Source organism: Protopterus annectens, chromosome 3.part0 (assembly GCF_019279795.1).
Source record: "Protopterus annectens isolate FY-2018-M chromosome 3.part0, PAN1.0, whole genome shotgun sequence".
NCBI classification, from domain to species: Eukaryota; Metazoa; Chordata; order Ceratodontiformes; family Protopteridae; genus Protopterus; species Protopterus annectens.
In genome coordinates, this window is record NC_056731.1 from 913,721,048 (window position 1) to 913,742,149 (window position 21,102).

Here is a 21,102-nt window from a genome sequence, read left to right on the forward strand (position 1 = left end):
GTATTCCAGATGGGGGGGGGGATTATCTGAGACAGACGGTCCAAGGAGTCTGGAAAGACCACGAGTACCATTTGCATATCAGTGTCCTAGAGATGAGGGCCATGCTTCTGGAATTTCAAGCGCTTCAGGACTCTCTTCCTAAGGGGACTATTGTAATTCAGACAGACAATATGTCGGTGGTTTGGTACATCAACAAACAGGGGGGAATCAGATCCTACCCTCGATGATGAGAGGCCCAGAGAGTATGGCAATGGGTGATATCTTCTCAATGCTTTCTGACAGGAACGCATATCCCAGGGAAATCCAACGTTATAGCAGACAGGCTATGCAGAGCGATTCTCATACCTCATGAGTGGTCCCTCAATCAGGAAGTTGCGAACCAAATTTTTCACAAATGGGGTCAGCCTTGCTGTGACCTATTTGCCACTCCCTTCAATTCAAATGCAGCAACTACTTTGCCCTAATTTCCCCTCTGGGAGAGTCACAGAGGGATGCACTGGTGCACGATTGGCCCTTGGGTCTTCTTTATGCTTTTCCCCCCATTTCCCTTGATTCCAAAGGTCATACAGAAAGCAAAGTTGTTGAGTCACAGGTTAATTTTCATTGCACCATACTGGCCTCGTTAGATTTGGTTCCCCTTCCTTTGGCTCTACCTTCAGGAGGACCCATGGATCCTGGACCCAGTGCCGGATCTTCTGATGAATCAGTCAGGAACGCTCCATCCTGCACTCCACACCCTCAAACTGACAGCTTGGCTGCTCCACTTCCGCTCTTAGCCAGGCTTCCGGAATTGTCCCCTGCAGTTTGTCACATTCTAGTCTCTTCGCACAAGCAGACAACTAGGAATCTCTATGCGAGCAAATGGAAGAGGTTCTCTTGTTGGGCTAACAAACGACATATAGATCCTTTTACAGCATCTACACCTCTAATCCTGGAATTTCTAACAGAAACCTTTAATCAAGGGGCAGTGGCAGCCACTATCCGAGTTCAATTAGCTGCTATTTCTAATTATCATGTGGGATCTAGTCTAATGTCTCATAGACTATGCAAAGCCTTCCTAAAAGGTACTTTTCTGTTAAGACTTCCCATCAGAGAACCTCCTCCTCCTCCTTGGGACCTCAACCTAGTATTGTCATCTTTGATTCTGCCCCCTTTCAAACCAGCATCATCTTGTTCATTAAAATGTTTATCTTGGAAGACACTCTTCCTGACAGCAATTACTTCAGCTAGGAGAGTGTCAGAGTTACAAGCCTTCTCTATTCGTCCACCTTATTTGATCTTCCATAAAGATAGAGTTTCCCTCAGAACAAATCCTTTATTTTTACCAAAAGTTTGTTCTCAAGCCAATTTAAATCAGAGTATAAAATTACCAGTGTTTTTTCCAAACTACGGCAACAAGGCAGAGTATAATCTTCATCAACTGGATGTGCACAGACAGTTACGTTTTTACTTGCACAGAACCAAAGAATTTAGGAAGTCATACCAATTGTTTGTCTGCTATTCAGAAAATAAAAAAGGTTTGGCAGTCTCAAAAGTGACTTTGTCCGAATGGCTTACTGAAACCATCACATATGTCTATGATTCCCACAACAAGGAACCACCAGGGAAAATCAAAGGGCATTCAGCTAGAGTGGTATCTACCTCCATTGCCTTTCAATCCAGACTTCCACTGGATTCAATTTGTGCTGCTGCTACATGGGTTAACCCTCATACTTTTATTACTCATTACAAAGTAGATGTGGCCTCCCGGAACAGGGCATCCTTTGGTTCCACTGTCCTGAGGAGTTTATTCCCTTGAGCCACCCAAGAAAAAGGTGCTGGGTACTTTGTCCCAAGGTAGCAAGACTGAAGGCGAGATGGGACAACATAACATAAAGAAGTTATGTACTTACCATAATGTTCCATGTTTGTTGTCCAGTATCTCGCCTTCAGTCCTACATCCTCCCAGCCATCCCCCTCCTGGAGTATCTCGAGGAATTTTTTTTCTCAGAAATTGGCAAATAAGGTCTGATTCCCTTCTTGCCCTTTCTTGTTAATTTTATAACAGTATGTTTTTTTCAGATATTATCCTTTTGGATATTGTACATATCATGGGAACCTTCCTTCTCAAATGAGATGTGGGGAATAGCCGGTAAGCACTATGGGATAGGTATTCAGCCTTGAGCCAGTAGAAGCTCTCAAACTTTAGTATAGGCCGAGTTGGAGTTGAGGTTTCGGCTCCGAACCCAAGATAGCAAGACTGAAGGCGAGATGCTGGACAACAAACATGGAACGTTATGGTGAGTACATAACTTCTTTTTCTTTTGTGTCTAGACAATGGATGGGAGCATTTCAGCCTCCTCATGTAGGATGAATACAGGTTCTACTAAACAATGCACAAGTACTGTTTTCAAACTGGAAAAGTACTTTGCAGTCGCTTTATAGATTAAGGTGCACTCTGTAGAGCAGTAATAATCTTATAATGGACTACCACACAGTGATGGCTTGGTAAAGTTTAGGCATGAGTGTAAGTCTTGCTCACTATCATAGCTTCACAGTTATCTTTCTGGATACTTCTGTCACAGAGCTTCCTACCTAAGCAAAATACACAAATGCACAAGTTATGCCTTAAGCTTAGTAGAGTATGTTGGTTGTGGGCATTGCACTAGCGTTTTAATAACGTAAATCAAACTGTAGGTAAGTGATGCATTAAGCTTGTCCGGGCTGTATGCCTCCTAAGTTGCTAGAGTATCAGAGCTTGTTTAAGCATACACTTTCTGAAGGATATGAAGTCTGAAACTCAAATGTATATCATTATTTAGTGACTTCAGTCCTCCGATCACCCCAGTGATTTACCAGAAAACCACAAATTTTATGAAGAACAGACCAAAATATATAAATGAGGCAAAACTCTGGACAGTTGAGAGGTATGTTAAAATCAGATTCAGCCCAATCCATTCGTGTATAGTCAGCATAGTAAAGCAAATGCAAAGGTTACCAGTTAATGCTAGCATATTTTCTACACAGTGTAATTTGATAACTACCCGTTTTCAGACCCTCATTAATAGTTTCTAACTAAGCATAAACCTGTATAGTACTTGTGCATTTATAACTGACGTCTCTCTGACCCACACAAGTGCTTTGATTTAACAGCTAAAAAAAGTTTCAGTACGGCGTAACTTTTGGGCTCTTTGAAGTACCTAATGAATCACAGATTGACCCCCTTGCGTTAGCAGTAATAGTGCTTTGCCAGCATCAGCACGCAGCAGGCAGCCTACCCCAGTATTCCACTTCAGCTCAGTCCAGCAGCTCTCAAGAGGAGGAGGAGACTCGGACCCGTCAGTCAGCAGCAAGATTTCACCTTTCAGTTTTGGAAACAGCAAGTAGCCAGGAGAGCTAAAAGGGGGACCAGACAGATGTAGAAACCACGTGCCTGGAGGCAGAGGTTGAAGATTCGTGAATTCGTCTATTTTTTTGTGTGCTTTGGCTGAAACTTGCAGACTAAGAACGTTCTTGCCCAGAACTTGCCTCTGTTTTCTGACTTCTTCAGCAGCAGGAGGAGGAGGTGTTCGCTGTGCAGAGATCCTCTCTACATCCTCAGGATTTAAACTAGAACAGCACTGCTGTCCGAGTCTGAAAACGTACTTCTCTAGTATATACAACTTATTTTTAAATAAAATTAAACCTTCTCTTGAAATACTGAATAAAGAAAGATGTTTAAATAACCGAATACGAAGGAAGCCTGAATAAGGCATTAAAAAGTTAAATCGTCTACCAGTAAGGACAGAAGCCTTCCTGGGTACATCGTTTCTACTTTTGGTTTAGTTGCACTAACAAAATGAAGGGTAAGTGATGATAACCACTGTAAAACCACAATTTATAGCTTGACGGTTTATTGCATTTTAATAAAAGGAGCGTAGATATTCGTGCCACAGTTACTTTTGTAACATAAAAAGTTAGCATATCTATATAGGTGTGTGTGTGTGTGTGTGTGTGTGTGTGTGTGTGTGTGTGTGTGTGTGTGTGGACTGGACTGGTGGAACTGTTGCTAACTTATAGGTAACACTGGTTTTTTTCCTTGTGACTTAATGGTATGACACTAACATTTGATTTGCACCCTTCATTTGTTTTTTTTTTTTTTTTTATCTGCTGTTAGGCATGGCAGGGATAACTTGGTGATACAGCAACTCTGCCATAAACTTTCACAATTAAGTAAACAAGCAAGTTAAGTATTTTTTCTGATAAAACTGTCTGCTGGACTACCTACATATATGTATTATTTCATTTTTGGAACTAAATCGATCTTTTGCCAGCAGTATGGGATGTATTCCATGCAGATGTGAAACATCTGGCAGCAATTAAATGGCAATGGAAGCTTGAGAAATTACTTGGCATTTTTTTTCTTGTTCTAGTGACATCTTCAAACTTATTTGTAAAGAAGATTGGCAGCAGATGAAAAAAAATTAACTGTAGCATCATGGCATAAGTGAAACTAATTTAGAAGGTCAGCCTGATCTTTTTTAAGGTTGCCACACCCTGTCTAAATTATAAAAACACTGATGTCTTATGTGCACCAGCTCTGTGGAATTTGCATCAACAGATGCACAACATATCTTAAAAAGAACTGGTGTGGGTTTTGGTTTTTGAGGAGAAACCACAACTCTTTTATCCAATCTCATGAGGTGTAATCCTAGTCTTTGATGTTCTAACAGCAGACTAACGCATTAAGAAGTAGGAAGGGGTATAATAATTTACATTAAAATTTTAACAGCAGTAAATTACTTAACATCACACAGCACCTTACTGTGTCCTGAATGACCTATTTTAAAAGGCTAGGGAAGAAAGCCTTCAGTCTTATGGAGGAAGGTTGCATGTGTAAGGAAACATTGTTGACGTGCCTGGAAAATGTTCTGCATACAGACCCCCATGTACACTCCTCTGCCGAGGTCTGCCCTAAAGCAGTCTGTACTGCTGATAGGTCTGCCAGTTTTTGGTCTGGCTTGAGTGTTTGGATGTACATCTGAGACTCGTAAAAAGAATGTGTACCAATCACAGTGTTATGGCAGTGTTATGAAACTTATCCGAGAGAAATAACATCTGCTGAACATCTGTGCATGCATTTGATGTCTCTTATGCTCCCCTGGGTTTCATTATCTATTGTCTCCCGTCCTCTGAAATGGAAGGTGAGGAAGAGGTGGCCAGAAATAAAAGTGCACAGATTTTGAGAATGGGATACAGCAGTCTGTGAAGAACTACTGCACCATATTTTGATTCAGTAAAAAAGATAATGGCATGTATTCATACCTAGGAGGAATACTATCCCTGGTCATGGATGATCTCAACATTATTATGCAATTATTTGTCCTAGTTAAATGTGCCTGGATAATATTGTCTATAGAAAGAAAAGTATGTATTTCAGGTTTTAAACTACAATGTTGCAGAGAGCCATGAATATATTGCAGCATGTTTAACGTGGGAGGAATTCTAGAATGTGATTTTACTGGCACATTTGGACATGCATATATATATTTGTGTATATAACATATATAAATGTGTGGATCTATGTATGTGTGTGTGTGTGTGTGTGTGTGTGTGTGTGTGTGTGTGTGTGTGTGTGTGTGTGTGTGTAGGTGTCTATATATATATATATATATATATATATATATATATATATATATATGTCTGCACACATAGTTATTTATCCTTTGATGACTGGGTTAGTCCCACAAGGCTAGTAGCCTCCTTTCAGGGGAGACCCAAGGTGGCATTTATACCAATGGGGAAATTTGGCCAGGGCATTGGGGAACTTCCCCTACTTGTTTTATAGGTGCCATGGGATCTTTTACATCCACTTCAGCTGCCACCAACTCAAGCAGATGGGACCTCAGTTTAATATCATAAAAAATTACATGCTAAAACAAAACCCATTATTCTACAAAAATTATAAGTGTATTGGACAAATACTTAAAATATGTCCCCCTGTATGTAGCCTTTAGTCCTACCATTTGTGCCACCCTAGTCCAGATGTTATGTGCTACAAGCCTTTTAGGAATGCCTTCATGGTGAGTACACTTAACAACAAGCAGTAGGGCATGGGCTATGTTATATCTACCCAAAGATGTCCCTGCATGGGAGGTAGAACTTAGGGATGCCACATGAGAGATCTGTCCTTCAACACTGCTTGCAAAAAAAAAAACTGTAGTAAGCTTTAGTTACATAGGAAAACAGACACCATACGTGAACATGACATAAACCTGCATACCTCTCCCAGATACAGTAGCAAGCAACAGGTGCAGGTGAATTAAATAAAGAATTAAATCAGGATGACCTATCTATGATTAAGGAATTACTCAGCGTTGCCCATGTAAGGAAGTGTGGTATATGCTATTTAAAAAATTCCCACCTCTCATGTACAGAGGAATAAATAAAATAATATTCATACAGACATGCCAAAATGAAGCAATACAATAAGTCTTTCCTAAGTAAATTGCTCAACTGGAAGTGAGACTGGGGAATGGAATCTGATTGGCAGGACATGAAGCAGGAAGTTAAAGGGGAAAGTGTTCAAGAAGGGGAGTTGTCAGAAGAGAGGTACACGGACTGCAAAGCACAGCAATGGCTATCACAGACTTTACCTGTCCTGAAGTTGTGCCTAGGTAAAACAACAATATAGCTGTCAAGGCAGCAGCCAGGAGCACATCAGTGGGCTGCACAGTTCACTGTGATAAAAGGGATGCTTTACAGCCACCCATGCCTCTCAACCTCTTAATGCAAGAAAATGGACAAAGCTGAAAATAATGGGGCACAAATTCCTAAAATAAGGGTCAGATTTTGTTTATTTTATAAACGTTGAAAGGTGCTAGAATAACAGGTTTTACATTAGCATGCATTTTCTGAAATTCAAATGTCTGTCATTATTTACTGACTTCATTTCTCAGTGATTTGCCTGAAAACTACACATTTTATTAGGACAGATCACAAATATGAGGCAGAAATCTGGGCATTCTAAGAAAATCTGGACAGTTGAGAGATATGGAGACACCAGATTATTACAGGTACTATCTGCCTCAAAGTGGAACAGTTCATAGTTTACATAGGCATAGGGTTGCCACCTTTTCAAATACCCAAAGTGGGACATTTTTTGTAGAAATGTCAGATTTTGCATGACAAAATATATAACAACTTTTTTGCCAAAATAAAAGCTTATTCTTGTAGCATTTGAGTTGCTTATGCTATTTCATATAACATTTAGGCATTTCAGATAAAAAATAACTGATTTATGCAACTATTAAAGAAAACTTAGAAATATTTATGTCCTAAAATGTCAGGACATTTGCCATTTTCTGACTTTTTTCGCAGGACACAACTGCCCAAAGAGGGACTGTCCCTCGCAAAGTGGGACAGGAAGTAACCCTACATAGGCATGCATTAACTACACTGGGCATCAGAGGCATTTAGGTAGCCAAATTACAGACCAATTAGACAATATATACTGAGCAGCCCATGACAAGTACCATTGCTACAGTGGGTAATGCTGTAGTCTTTGGCATTATCCACTGTACCATTGCTGTTGTCGATAATGCTGAGTACTACAGACCAGGACAGGTTGGCAGTAGTTATTTCACTGTGCCTAGCTAATGGGGTAAGCCAGTACTAGTGCTGGAGGACTACATTATTATTTAGAGTGTGAAACACTATCTAAATGATACTGGGCATGTATTGAGCACAGAATAAAGGCCTGTACAGGCCAGGCTAGTACCCTACTCCATACAAAATGAGAAGAGCTACAGAAGTCATTGCCATACCAACATGGACCAGACACCACCAGTGTGCAGGTAGCAGTGCTGTGAGTAGAACTACAGCAGAGTGTGGAACAGAACAATGATCTGCCCACTCAAATAATGCAGACTGTCCATGGAAAGGCAGATGACAACATTCTGCAACAGATGCCACGATGTGCCACACACCATCTCACTATCACCACAATACATCAGAGGGAATTAACATCCATTCTCTTCCTGCTTGCAACCCTTGAGGATGTGGCTATGAGTTAGTACTCACTACTCAGGAGCACTTTCCTGATTCAAACAAAGTTTGACAGAGATGGGAAAGATTCCATTGTGTTGTGAACTACAGCACAACATTTGGAAGATCTCTTCAGATCACTGCTTACTTGGGGATGGTACATTCCCTGCCCATGCAGATGTTTGCCGCCAGTTGTACACCCTGCACAGAACTATTGGCACTCCCAGTAACACTAGGCTTGTATCCCTGGTGTACTGCATAATGACTTAAAAAATGAATACAGCATATACCAGTATTTGGGATATCCTTAAGGTGATGGCTTCAGATTTTGGACAAAGCTTACATCCTGACTACATCATGACTGATTTTGAGAAGGTAGCTATTTGGGGTGCTAGTCAGAAGACATTTCCAAAGACAATCCTAAAGGGCTGCTTGTTCCATTTTTCCCAGATTGTTTGGTGGCAACTGCAGCAGCTGCATCACTTTGTAGCCCTGTATGGCATGGGCACCATATTTCAGCTACATCACTGTGTAGCCCTGTGTGGCATAGGCCCCACATTTCAGCTGCATCACTGTGCAGCACTGTATGGCACAGGCACCACATTTTCCATTGCTAATTGCAAACTGATTGCACTGGCATTCCTACACATAGAGGATGTAGTAACAACATTTCTGGAGATTGTTTCCACCCTGCCTGACTCTGTTAGGGGAATATCAACAGTCCTGGACCATCATTACATTTGAGGCCATCCCAGAAAGTCGGCATCCCACTCTCCTGCACCAAAATGACTGCTAACATTATATTCTGTGAGGTTCTGGAAGGTGTTCCATGTAACTGACATGGATCTGCCACAAACATGTAATCAGGTGGAAACATGGCACCAGCAACTGAAGATGTTACTTGGATGTACCACTGGACTGGACAAGAAAAACATCTGAAAGATAACCAGAAGGAATCACTGCTTAGGAGAATGCCAGTAACACCCCGCAGAAAAGCTACTATTGTAAGGCAGCATCACCTAAATAAATCCTACAACACAAGTGTGATTGCAACAATGTGCAAGATTCCATATGTGCTGTAGCACTTTTTTACAGTTTTGATTATATATATGCATGCAGTCTACACCAAGCACTACACACACATCACTATCACTGCTGTATTAATAAAGGCTTTGCTTATTTTACTGTTATTTTATAGTGGCACATTTATGCCCAGCAGGGTTCTGGATGCTTCTGCCTGTACTGCAGACATTTGTGCCTGTGTGCTCCTGGGGGCATGAAGATACTTTCAACCTTTGCTTATGCTTGTACCACCTATAGGTGTGGTTCTGGCAACTTCCCTGTACCCACAAGGAAATGTCTGCAGCCCTATGTCACTACAACTAAACTACAATCCAGCCATTTGTCCCCTTCCACGAGTCCCACAGTGAATTGGCATACCACTTAGGTGCCTGAATCCAGTGGAGTGACTCAATCTTTTCAAGGGTGGTAACTCCAAAGCTAGTCCAGTGACAGAGAATAAAAAAGTGACTTTCATCTTTGGCATAATCTCTAGGTGTATGGGATTCTGGAATTTCCCCCATGTAAAAATCCTACATATGCATATCTGTTCAGTCTGTTCATCTGAACTGTACAAGTTTTGTCAAAACCATTATCACACAACTTTATCAAATTCTATTTTGACCATGTGGGTCACTGTAATACCACCCTTTGAAACATTGTTTTGTTAATTTCTGTGAGTATAAAACTACTAATTAACATCCTGTTCTGCAGGCTCATGAGTCTTCACGTGTCTTTTCAAAGTCTGGTGAAAGAAATAGATGAAGCAGTGATCGCACTATGGGAATGAGTTTGCCAAATGAGCATAATGGTTGTTTAAAAAGTTAAAAGAGCAATAACCTTCCTTGGGACATTTTTAATGAAGTGAGGCAAATACACTTCATCCCTTATTCAGCATCATTATGAAAAAAGCCTTCCAATCTCTTCTCTGATGGCCCACAGCATGTTATTAAGTGGGTTTATGGAGCTCCTAAGATCTTTGGCACTAAGTGGAGAGGACCAAATCCAATGGCTTTGCTTATGTATGTTTTTATCAGTGCTGTTTTCTATGTCTGCAGTATGTATACTTTTGGTTCAGAAGGAAGTACAGGTGTATTGCGAGGTTTTTATGGTGGCAAAGGTCTGTTTCACATTTATAGTTGCAAATACTAGTTTTAAACAGCATTTTTATCATGTTAACATAACTTTTGTAAGTAATAATGACACTTACCTAGTAATGAACTGGATGATCCGTAAGTTGCATTTTTGTATATTGTCGTGTTGACTTCAAATTGCCCATTGATTTAGTTTTTGCTTTCCTGTTGTTAATACATTTCCTTGAAAATCAAGCACATTCTGCATAATGTCTTACAAATAATTTGTGGCAGAATTTTAAAATATGGTTTCATACAGAAAGATAGTAGTTTGGGAAACATGGCTAATGTTTTACTACAAACCTTACAGACTCAAACATCTATGCTAGATGTAGATATCTGAACACATTTTACACTGCTAACAGGGTACAAGTAGGTTATGTTCAATGGAGAAACAAACAGAAAACATATCTGTGACTAGTAATATAGGACTCTGTTAAGAGCATGATAGCACCACAAAGGTTATCGTTGATGTGGGAAAGTTCTTCATTACAGAAGAGGATAATAATGAGAGAAGTTAATTTCATATATTAATTCATTACTGAGGTGCAACTCAGATCTGCTAATTAATCTTGGGGGATGCAAATGAGGGCTTACTCTAAAGGAGAGGACTTAACAGAAGATGCTGATCTAATATCTATGCTGCAGTGTAATTCAAAAAGAATTTATACAATTCCTAGCAGTAGTTCTTTGGATACTTATTGTTCAAAGAAATGTACTCTATCCTAATTGGACCAGTTACTGAGTACAATGCCCCCTTTTAGCCTGTTCCTAAACTGACATATCATTCAGCTAGATAAGCCCTGAAGGTTCTTGATAAAATCATTACTGACCTAAAAATCGTTAACTTTAAAGATAAATTAGAAGCCATATCACTATACTCTCTTGTAACCCCCTTTTTGAAAATATATACCTGGCATTATGCCAGTTTTGTATGATTTCATAGTATGAACAGGTATGCAATCGCCAGAACCAAGGATCTGAACCTCTACTAACCTATAAATAAAACACTTTTGGCGAGATAGATGCATTAAGCAACAGTTCCTTCAACTCTGGAACAGATTGCCTTTGCATGTTAAATAGAGTAAAACCTTTGTTCTTTCAATGCTAACCTTGATAACTGGATGGGTACACACAATTTCATCACCAACCTTTCATGTTTTCCCTTCTGGAAATAGGTGGTATATCATGAGGGCGGTATTTGGCGAGATGCACAGTCTTCATACTTACTTGCCATGTAATTTGTATGATCCTATAAATGCATAGCCTTAAGTAGCAGAAATAATTTCCCTTCAAGATTTGTAGAAAGCATGTTTGACTTTGAAGCTGATGCTAGTATTTTCAAGGGCATATTGAGAAATATATCACTTGCAAAGAAGATAAATAGGTTATGTATTAAGAAATTATTTCTGGGAAATCAGTGGTGTCTTATGAAGTCTTTCCAGAATAAATCATTTGCGCATCACACTGTCTTTGTAAAATGGATGCCAACTCCAGGACATATGGAATGGATTAACATAATGATGAAGCAAATAAATGAAGTCACATTTTGCAGTTACTTTGCTACAAACTGATGATGTGTTTGATTCCTCCCTTGAGGTTATGTGTAAATACACACAGAATCAATATTTAATTCGGTCAAAAATGTAAAGATAAATTGTGGCTGAAATACGTTTATTTTCTAGGCTGTTCATTGACATATTCATCATGATAAGAAGGGATAGCACTTGGTTAAGGAGAAGATTGTTTACTGAACAAGAAATCTGAATAACTATCTGTGACTAACAACTTACAAACCTTTTGGATTAGTTCACAGTGAGAGGTTAATAACCATAACCCCCCCCCCCCCAGTTTCTCTGGTACAGGTATTGCTGTGTATTGCAAGTGGTTTAAATAATAGCAAACATTCTGAGTTGCAAGCCATTTTAGCAAAAGAAAAAACAGATAGCTCAGCAATCTCTGACACTTGGTATTTACAAGATATCCCTATAGAATAAATGGGTTACTGCTTCTTTCACAAGGATAGAACCATGCATGCATGTTGATCAATTTGTGTACTGTTTACAGTCCATTAAAAGTGCCAAGAAAATGGATCTCAGTGACTTTGAATCCATTTCAGAGTCTGTAGTTATTGGTAGTGAAAGACTCTGCATTTTTAGCTTTTGAAGAATTTATTTAGTTGTTTATTTAAATTTGTTTTATGGGATAGACCACTGATCCAACTGGACTCTTTGCAGGCCAACTTGGTGAGTACAGAAATGTGAACACATACCATGCTTAGAGGTAATACAGCACATACAGTGAAGAGAAAAAATATTAAACATTTGTACTTTTGACATTTATGTTTATACAATTCACATAAAGACAAAATAAACTGTTTATCATTAGGTTTCACCAAACAAAAACTCTTGTTTAGTACAATGATAGAATTGAAGACTCAGTCTTTGTAGTATGTTCTTAGCTTTGGGATGGTCGACAGGTGTTCCACACCGGAAGGCAGCCCGTCACTGGTTAGATCAGACTGTAAAGAAATCACTCTGGATGTCTACACCCCACCACCACCCCCAACTAAGGAAACCACAGTAAAAAACTTTTCTAAAGCAAACTTCACCTTACTTGAGACAAAGGTGGTAAGTTTCACAGCCCCCACGCTAAAGGATAACATTGCCCAAGATGCAGAAACCTTTACAAATGCACTCTATGAGCACCTGCAAGGATGCATGGATCATGCCATCCCTAGCAAAACCAAGACTCACTCCTCTAAGAGAAGGAAACCAGTCTGGTGGACCCCTGCCATAAACAGGCTATACAATAGAAGGAGGAAACTAGTTCAGAAAAAAAAAAATCCCAAGAAGGAAAGACATCCCTGATCAGTATCAGTAAGAAACTAAGGTCCCTCATGAAATCATCCAAGGCTAACTTCGAAAGAAAAATAGCCAAGGATTCAAAAGATAAGCACAAAGCCTTCTTTAGCTATGTTACAAATCTAAGTGGCAATTCGCAGATATGCACTGAACTAGTGCAAAATAGCACAAAATATACTGAACCTACTGATATTGCCAACATCCTGGCAGATAGATTCAGTGCAAACTTCACCCCCCTTTCACCTCCAAAAGGGCCCACAACAATACTGGAAAAGTGTAGTGTCCCAAAAATCACAGATGCACAGGTAAAAACAGCCCTTTCAAAAGCCAAAAACACAGCATCAATGGGACCAGATGGTGTCCCAGGCTGCGTCTTGCACAAACTACAGAATGAACTAACCCCCCACCTAAACACGCTGTTCAGCCTCAGCCTCTCCACAGGCTACGTGCCCATAGAATGGCACACAGCAATGCTTATTCCTCTCCACAAATGAGGGGCCACAACTGACCCTGGTAACTATCGCCCCCATAAGCCTGACTAGCCTGGTCTGCAAGGCTATGGAGAGCATCATCATGGAACTCATTAACAAAGACATTGGGAACCTTCAAACACTTGACCCGACCCAGTTCGGCTTTGTTAAGGGCAGATCATGCCTACTAAACCTGGTTGACTTCTTCGAGACAGTCACCAAGGCCATAGACAAGGGAAAGGTGGTTCACACAGCCTACTTTGACCTCGCCAAGACTTTTAGCACCATTCCCCACTCGGGTATTACAGAAAAACTCACCAGCCTGAACATAAACCCCTACGTCACGAGATGGGTTGCCAACTGGCTTACAGGCAGAACTCACACGGTAAGAATAGTGGGCTCCATGTCCGACTCTAAACCAGTCACAAGTGGTGTCCCACAAGGCTCGGTCCTGGGACCCCTACTGTTCGGCATATACTTCTCAAAAGTACAGGCAAACACAGGAGGATTATGGCTAACCAAGTTTGCCGATGACTGCAAACTGGGAGCCATAATTGACTCTCCGGCTGACACGGATATCCTCCAAAAGGGCCTTACTGAGACAGACACCTGGTGTCAAAGTCATGACTTCAAGCTAAATGCCAAAAAATGCATAGTCATCCTGTTTGGGAAAAACAAAACACCCATGAATTACCACATAGGTGGCAGCCCCATTAATACAGAAGAGGTAATAAGAGATCTGGGGACCCAGGTAGATAGTAATCTCTCCTTTGACAATCATATTGCCAAAGTAGTTAGGTAATCCTTCTATGTGGCCCATTTAATTACTACAGTGTTCGCATCTAGAAATAAAGAGGTTCAAGTGCCCCTCTACTCGTCACTCATTAGACCCATCATAGAGTACAATGCCCCATTTGGGATGTACCTCACAAGGCACTTCCAACATCTGGAAAGACCGCAAAAGTGCCTCACCAAGAGGATTACTGGCCTCAAACATATGTCCTATGCAACCCGACTGAAAAAACTCTGTACTCAGTGGCATATCGCTTACTCAGAGGTGATCTCTGCCTGACTTACAAAGCCATGTCCAACTCAGAATTAATGGACATGCTCCACCTAAAGAAATCCAAGTCATTGCAAGCCACGTGCTCTAGTGAAATAAACCTTGCCACAATAATAAATAGAACATGCTGGAGGGATAGATTCCTGTCACAGAGACTCCCCATGCTTTGGAACAAGATTCCAAATTACATCAGGCAGAGCACCTCACTAACACTCTTCAAGAGAAACCTTGACGAGTGGATGGGTAACAGAAAATACACCCCTGGGATCACTTCATTGGCTATGCTTGACGGAGGATCAGTTAATTAATCAAGCGGGCAGTGAAAGCCGACACACTCTGGCTAGGCTTATAAATGCCCTCGGGCAGATAGCCTAGTACCTACCTGTGAACCTATGACCCTATGTGTTGCTGCACATATATGATGAATGCCATAGTGCAGAATACTGAAGTGATTACAAACTGCTATGGAAAAACTGCGTATTGAATTTACAAAACAGCAATGCAGTAGAAGAAGAAAAGAAAGAGTAATATAGGCCAGTTATAGGGTATGTACATGTAATGTGTATAATTTAAAGAAATTATAGATTTTGTTAGGGTTTTGGAAAGCAATGATTAGGTAATATTTGGGGTATGGAAGCAGGTAAACTTTGCATTTTTTAAAAGAGATTCTAAAAATGTAATTCTGAATTGAATGTGTTTTTGAAGGGTTTATATTATAATCGCGAAAGCTGTCTTTCGCGAATACATGTGCATCAACACATAAATGTCGAAGAACGAGAACAACGAAGTACCAAAAAAGCGAAATGGAGAACACATTCCCAGAAGTAACAGCACCATACACGTAAGTTAAACCTAACTGTACAAACCTTACCTAAAACACTTTTTCAAACATTTTTGCAAGGGAGGCAAGTCCCCCTGCACCCCCCAAACCCCTCCTACTTAAATATACCAACTCTGAGACCGCACTACAGTGGAGAAAAGGATTCATTTCCTCATCCCCACAATCATCCTGCTGGCCATGAAAATCAATTCGGCATTCTCCATTTCGCTTTTTTGGTACTTCGCTGTTCTCGTTCTTCAACTTTTATGTGTCGATGAACATGTATTCGCGAAAGACAGCTTTCAAGATTCTGATATAGACCCGTTTTTGGTTACTTTTTTTTTTAAGGAAGAGGGAAGTGATTCCCAAAGTTTTTCAGCAGATTCAGATTGTCTGAAGAATTCCAGGGCGTTGAAAGCACTTGCTGTGACCTAATAAAGTTATATGGTTTTTAAGGCTGTTTTCATGTTTTTTTTTTTTTAGAATTTATTATAACTCAAAATCTGCAAAAGGTTATTTATAAAACCACTACAATAAAAACACTATTGGTCTCTTTTTGTTAATAGATCAATTTATATATAAGGTGCAAGTATATGGCACTTCAGCTAATTACAGCCATGGCATGGTTAGAAGGGAGCTTTATTTGAATAACTGCAAAAACAATGTTTAAAAAAAAAATCTAAGAAATACTTTAAGAACGTTATAGTGGCGAGTAAGGAGAATTATGACTGGAGAAATGGAAAAGTTATTTAGGTGAAAAAGCTTGGAACATTTTATTTATTTATGTTTATTTTCTGGGATAGATCACCGATCTTCATTGACCTTTTTCTGACTCAGCCTGGGAGCAGTATCTGGTTAAGTGACTTACTCAGAGTCACACAGTTTGGCAATGGAGGTTGGGGGAGTCAAACCTTATACCACTGGACCACAGGAAACAACTCATTAGCAGCTCCTTAATCCCTTAACTCTACTTCCATGACTTTTTATAACATATTAATGTGCTGTCATCCCTCTGATCTTTGTGAAACTAATTCAGATTTTTAAGAGGTCTACTTGCACAATATGATGGAATTATAATTTTATTAAACCCATTGTAAGGAAAAATAGATGGCAGATTTACTGAACATGTTTAATTTACTTGAAACTGGGTATATTAAGGTGACATTAAAAAAAACTTTCCATAGAAAAACAAATCGTTCACATTTAACTATGAACATGAACTGGAGACTAGTATTAACATTAATCCAAATGTGTTTTTGTACTCATCTGTGATCACATCTATGGGTTACATTACATGCAACTTAGAGTTGGTGAAATCAGGCATTACATTTAGTGAGACCTGCCTGGTAGCACATATTTTTAAATATTTTGGTGTGTATTCAATAAACAAATAGGTTTATATTTAGAATATACTTCTGTAAAGATGGGTGCCCAGTTATTTTTGATGATAATTTTACTTAAAACATTAAGAAGGTTCCCGATACCTGTTTACTTATCCCGAATTATAGCCTTGATTTGTTTAGAAAAATACAAGTAACATCTTAACTCATGTTCATAAAAACCTGTTGTAGATTTTTTTTACAAGAAAACAACATTCCCACATCCTGGTTGGTAGCTTCTGTAATGACAATATTTAAAAAATTGTGCCACTTGGAAGTAGAAAATTGCAGACCAGTCAAGTTTAATGTTCCATGCTAAGAAATGTTTTGAAAATGTTTTGATAAACTTTATGTGCTTCAAGTGCTTTTCAGCAATGTTGTAAACATGATTTTGTGCCACACACCATCTCACTATCACCACAACACATCAGAGGGCATTAGCATCTGTTTTCCTCCTGCTGGCAACCCTTAAAGACGTGGATGTGAGTCAGTACCCACTACTCAGGGGCACTTTCCTGATTCAAAGAACGTCTGACTTGAATGGCAACAATTCCATTGTGTTGTTAACTACAGCACAGAATTTGGAATATCTCTGCAGATCACATGTATTGCTTGGGGATGATCAAATCTTCTTTACTTGTTTGGTAATATTATTGGTATCCTGGAACACTGTTTAACAGGTAATGTGTTATCAATGGAATTTGACTTGAGTCACTCATGACAGTCTATTAAAATCTCTAATTTACTTTGCTAAATGCACATATATAGATGGTTGGGTGAACAGTAGTTATTTCACAAATTGTATTCAGTCAGGATCTGTAGTTAATCCTGTGAACAACATCAGCTACAAGGCAGAGTTCTCAAGAGTCTGTACTAGAATGAGCCAACAATAAGCCAGCACTATTGTGTAGAGGGAGAAAGGCCAGAGTATACCAAAGGTGATTAAAGTTTGATTAGCATCTGGTGTCATTAGGAATTGGTTAGAGAGTATGGAAGAGTGAGTGGCCACTGCTGGATCACACATTCAGGGTTAGGGAGGTGGTTTTGGATCATCATATAGGTGACATCTTAAAGGACCACTAGGAGATCACCTAATGGAGTTCTGAGCTGGCCATCCCTGTGCTGCATTTGTTAATTTACTCTGTGCAACCAACGACATATTCACATGTGGAGGCATGTGGAGGCATGCTTTCACTTGGGAGGCAGCAACTCTGGGCTTAGAAAAGCTGACAAGGGATGAGGGGGTGCTCCCAAGCAGAGAGGGTAGTCCAACCCTCTGGGTCAGCAAGTTGACCTGCTTCCCACCCACTAACTCTTGCTGTGGAATAGGACGTTGCTGGGGATTCCTGGGCATGAATAAAATTGTCATAAGGCTCTAGCTAACCCAGGAATGCCAATTTCCCCATTCTGCCAGAATGAATGAGCCAATCAAGTGTAGGAGCCATTGGAAAAGTCCTGGATGGGGGAGCAAAATAATAAAAAAAAAATTCTGTATGAGAATCAGTATTATTTAGTTTAGTATAAAAGTTTCCTGATACCAGTACCTAGATGATTTTGTCAGAGTATTGAACACATATGGATGAGGATATTTTAACACTGTAACATGTACTAATGAAAACTTTACAAGTTCATAGACACGACAATCAACTTACAATAGCTTGGTTGTTGAAACTTCATGTTGATATTATTTTTGTAGAAAAATATTGGATAATGTTTCCTGTCACTTTTTTTACTGGTATTTAACTTTTAGTATTATGTTCCCCATCTGGAGTTAGCTCCACTGTGCCATGTTCTAGGCAAAGATTTATCGTCAGACAATATCAGACATTGCCTTATAGGTCAGACGTCACCTGTAAGTAAGTAAACTGAATGTAGCAACAGTTCATGAAGCATTATTTTAGAATGGATCACATTTTCCAACTCTGTACCTTATCAAGTCCTTATGTCTAATTTGGCATAATTATTTAAACTGTACATTTTTTGTATTATGTTTGTATAATTTGGTACAGTTATTTAAATTATAGATGTTTACATATTATTTTTGAAGACTGCAAAATTCTTATTCTTATTATTCTTATTAAAGAGTTTCTGTAATACTTTGGAGCTTTTCTCTTTGGGCCTTTGCTGACAATTTGTATGCACCCAGTCTGACTTCTCAGTAATCAAATGTCAATAAATAAAATAAATACATTGTTTTTTTTTCCATTGCCCCCAGAGCTTTAATGAAATTGTCATTTTCTTATGATTCATAATTATAATTTATGTCCTTTTTGTCAAATGCTGTAGCCATCACAGTTTGATTTTATTAAAGGAAGGTCATGCCTATTAAATTTTTGGACTTTTTTGAGAGGATTACCAAAGCATTGGATGAAAGCATGATTGTGCACACAGCTTACCTCAATCTGGCCAAGGCTTTTGATGCAACATCCCACTCAGACATTATAGACAAGCTCACTAATTTAGGTATAAACCCTTTTGCCACCTGCTGGATAGCCAGCTGGCTCACTGATAGGACCAAGGAAGTGAAAATAAGTGAGGCTACCTCCACCAAATGGCCAGTCACTGGTGGAGTCCCCCAGGGCTTGGTACTAGGCTCACTCCTTTTTGGCATCTATTTCTCTTAAATGGAAGCAAACGCTGAAGGTTTGTGGCTATTGAACACTTCTGTTCAACTAAAAACTACATTATATCATAAACACCAGCTACAAAATCCAGATGAAGTCCTGTTTTGGTAGTGGTACAGTTAGGGAAAGGACTTTTAGTAATGTAATATAATGATCAGAATTAGGGTTAAGGACACATTGACAAGTCAAAAGGACACAGAACACTTGCAACACAAAACCTGCAAAATGATAAATCTATCACACTTACCTAACCCTTACCCTAACCCAAACCCACAAACACTCATACATACACACCAGGCACAGTAACCTTTTTCACTGTAACCTTTTTCAGTCATTCATTTTTTTGCACAGTCTTAGCTGCAAACACGATCAAAAGGAGCATTCAGTCAAAAGTGCTTTTCATATTTTGTGTTTTCAGTATTTTTCACCGTGTGTGTGTTTGTAGGTATGTACATGTTAATTGTGCTAGGTGGGCTGGCTGAGGACCCTTTTTGACTATGACCTAGGCCAATGACATGAAAAACAGTGATATGAATGTTTAATGCAACTTTTAATTGCTTTTTCTCTTGGGTCCTTGGACATCAAGAAAGGGTGGTGAAATCTGGGAATTCTGGCATTCATTTACTGTGGCTTGGGAGATTTTTTTAACTCCCACCCCCATTTGTTGACCAAAAAGCATGTCTCTGTTTCCGTTATACTGGCCTTTGTGAATATGTACTTCTGTACAACACAGACACTCTTTGCAGGCAAACACCTCCCCAATATCCTGCAGTTCTCGACTTTTCTCAGTTTAGAACTCTTGCTGTGAGGCCATCTCCCATCCAGGATGGGTGAGCAAACATTGGCCAGTTTCTCCTATTCACCTCGGATGGCTTCTCTAGCACCCAGGCTTCTAACTGAACTTTTATTATGTGGAGTATACTCAGGCCAAAACATCTCTGCCACAGAGCCAGGAAACAAAATCATATTTACTTTTACTGAGACCATGAGTATCACAAGTAATGCACTCAGAAGTCATTCCCAGTACAAACATGTTCAATATCAAGTATGACAAATAAAATATATTAACTTGTTACAATACACTAAACTAATATACAGTTGACATGGTATGGCAGATAAAACACAGTGGTAATTCAGCAGTTTTTAACTGAAGAGGGCCACATTTGATAAGGAACAGTAGCAGTTTAGTCTTCTAAGATGCTAAACCAGCTAGTTAGCTGCTCCAAAGCAGATATATTTTGCTTGAACTTTTAGATAGGCAGGTAGCATTTCTTTGAAAAAGTTTGCTATGTTTTTCAAGTGAAGCAGAAGAAAATTCCAAACTGAGATAAATTTAAAAAAGGCTTTTTCACTTTCCTGGTTTTGTTATAGTTAGCTGTTTTAGTGAATATTTGGAAGCAGTCAGCAAGTATGGGACAGCTGTTTAAAAAAATAAGGCAGTATAAAAGTGAGAAGAGAGAGAGGGTTAACATCTCTTTCTGGGACAGGCAACTAGTTAACTTTAGATAGGAAAATTCAGTGTTTTGTTCAACAGTGGGGGGAGAGAGAAGTAAAATTGCATTTTTTACTCCAACAAATTTGAAACTCTTTTCTATTGGACTGTGAGCCCCTGACCAATAATGAAGGTGTGTGATTCAAACCTTGTGATTAACTGGTTCTTTCTAGTAAATATTGTTGCTTCTGTCA

General features: G+C 39.4%; 1 protein-coding gene across 1 annotated transcript in view; it reads left to right on the top strand.

Moving 5' to 3' along the window:
- Positions 1-3,256: 3,256 nt before the first annotated feature.
- The window catches only part of COLEC12 (collectin subfamily member 12), an 846,619-nt gene continuing 828,773 nt past the window's right edge, over positions 3,257-21,102 (top strand). The window contains exon 1 of the mRNA XM_044065237.1: positions 3,257-3,824. Coding sequence (XP_043921172.1) covers positions 3,818-3,824 — 7 coding nt within the window. The 5' untranslated portion in view covers positions 3,257-3,817. The remainder of the gene's footprint in view (positions 3,825-21,102) is intronic.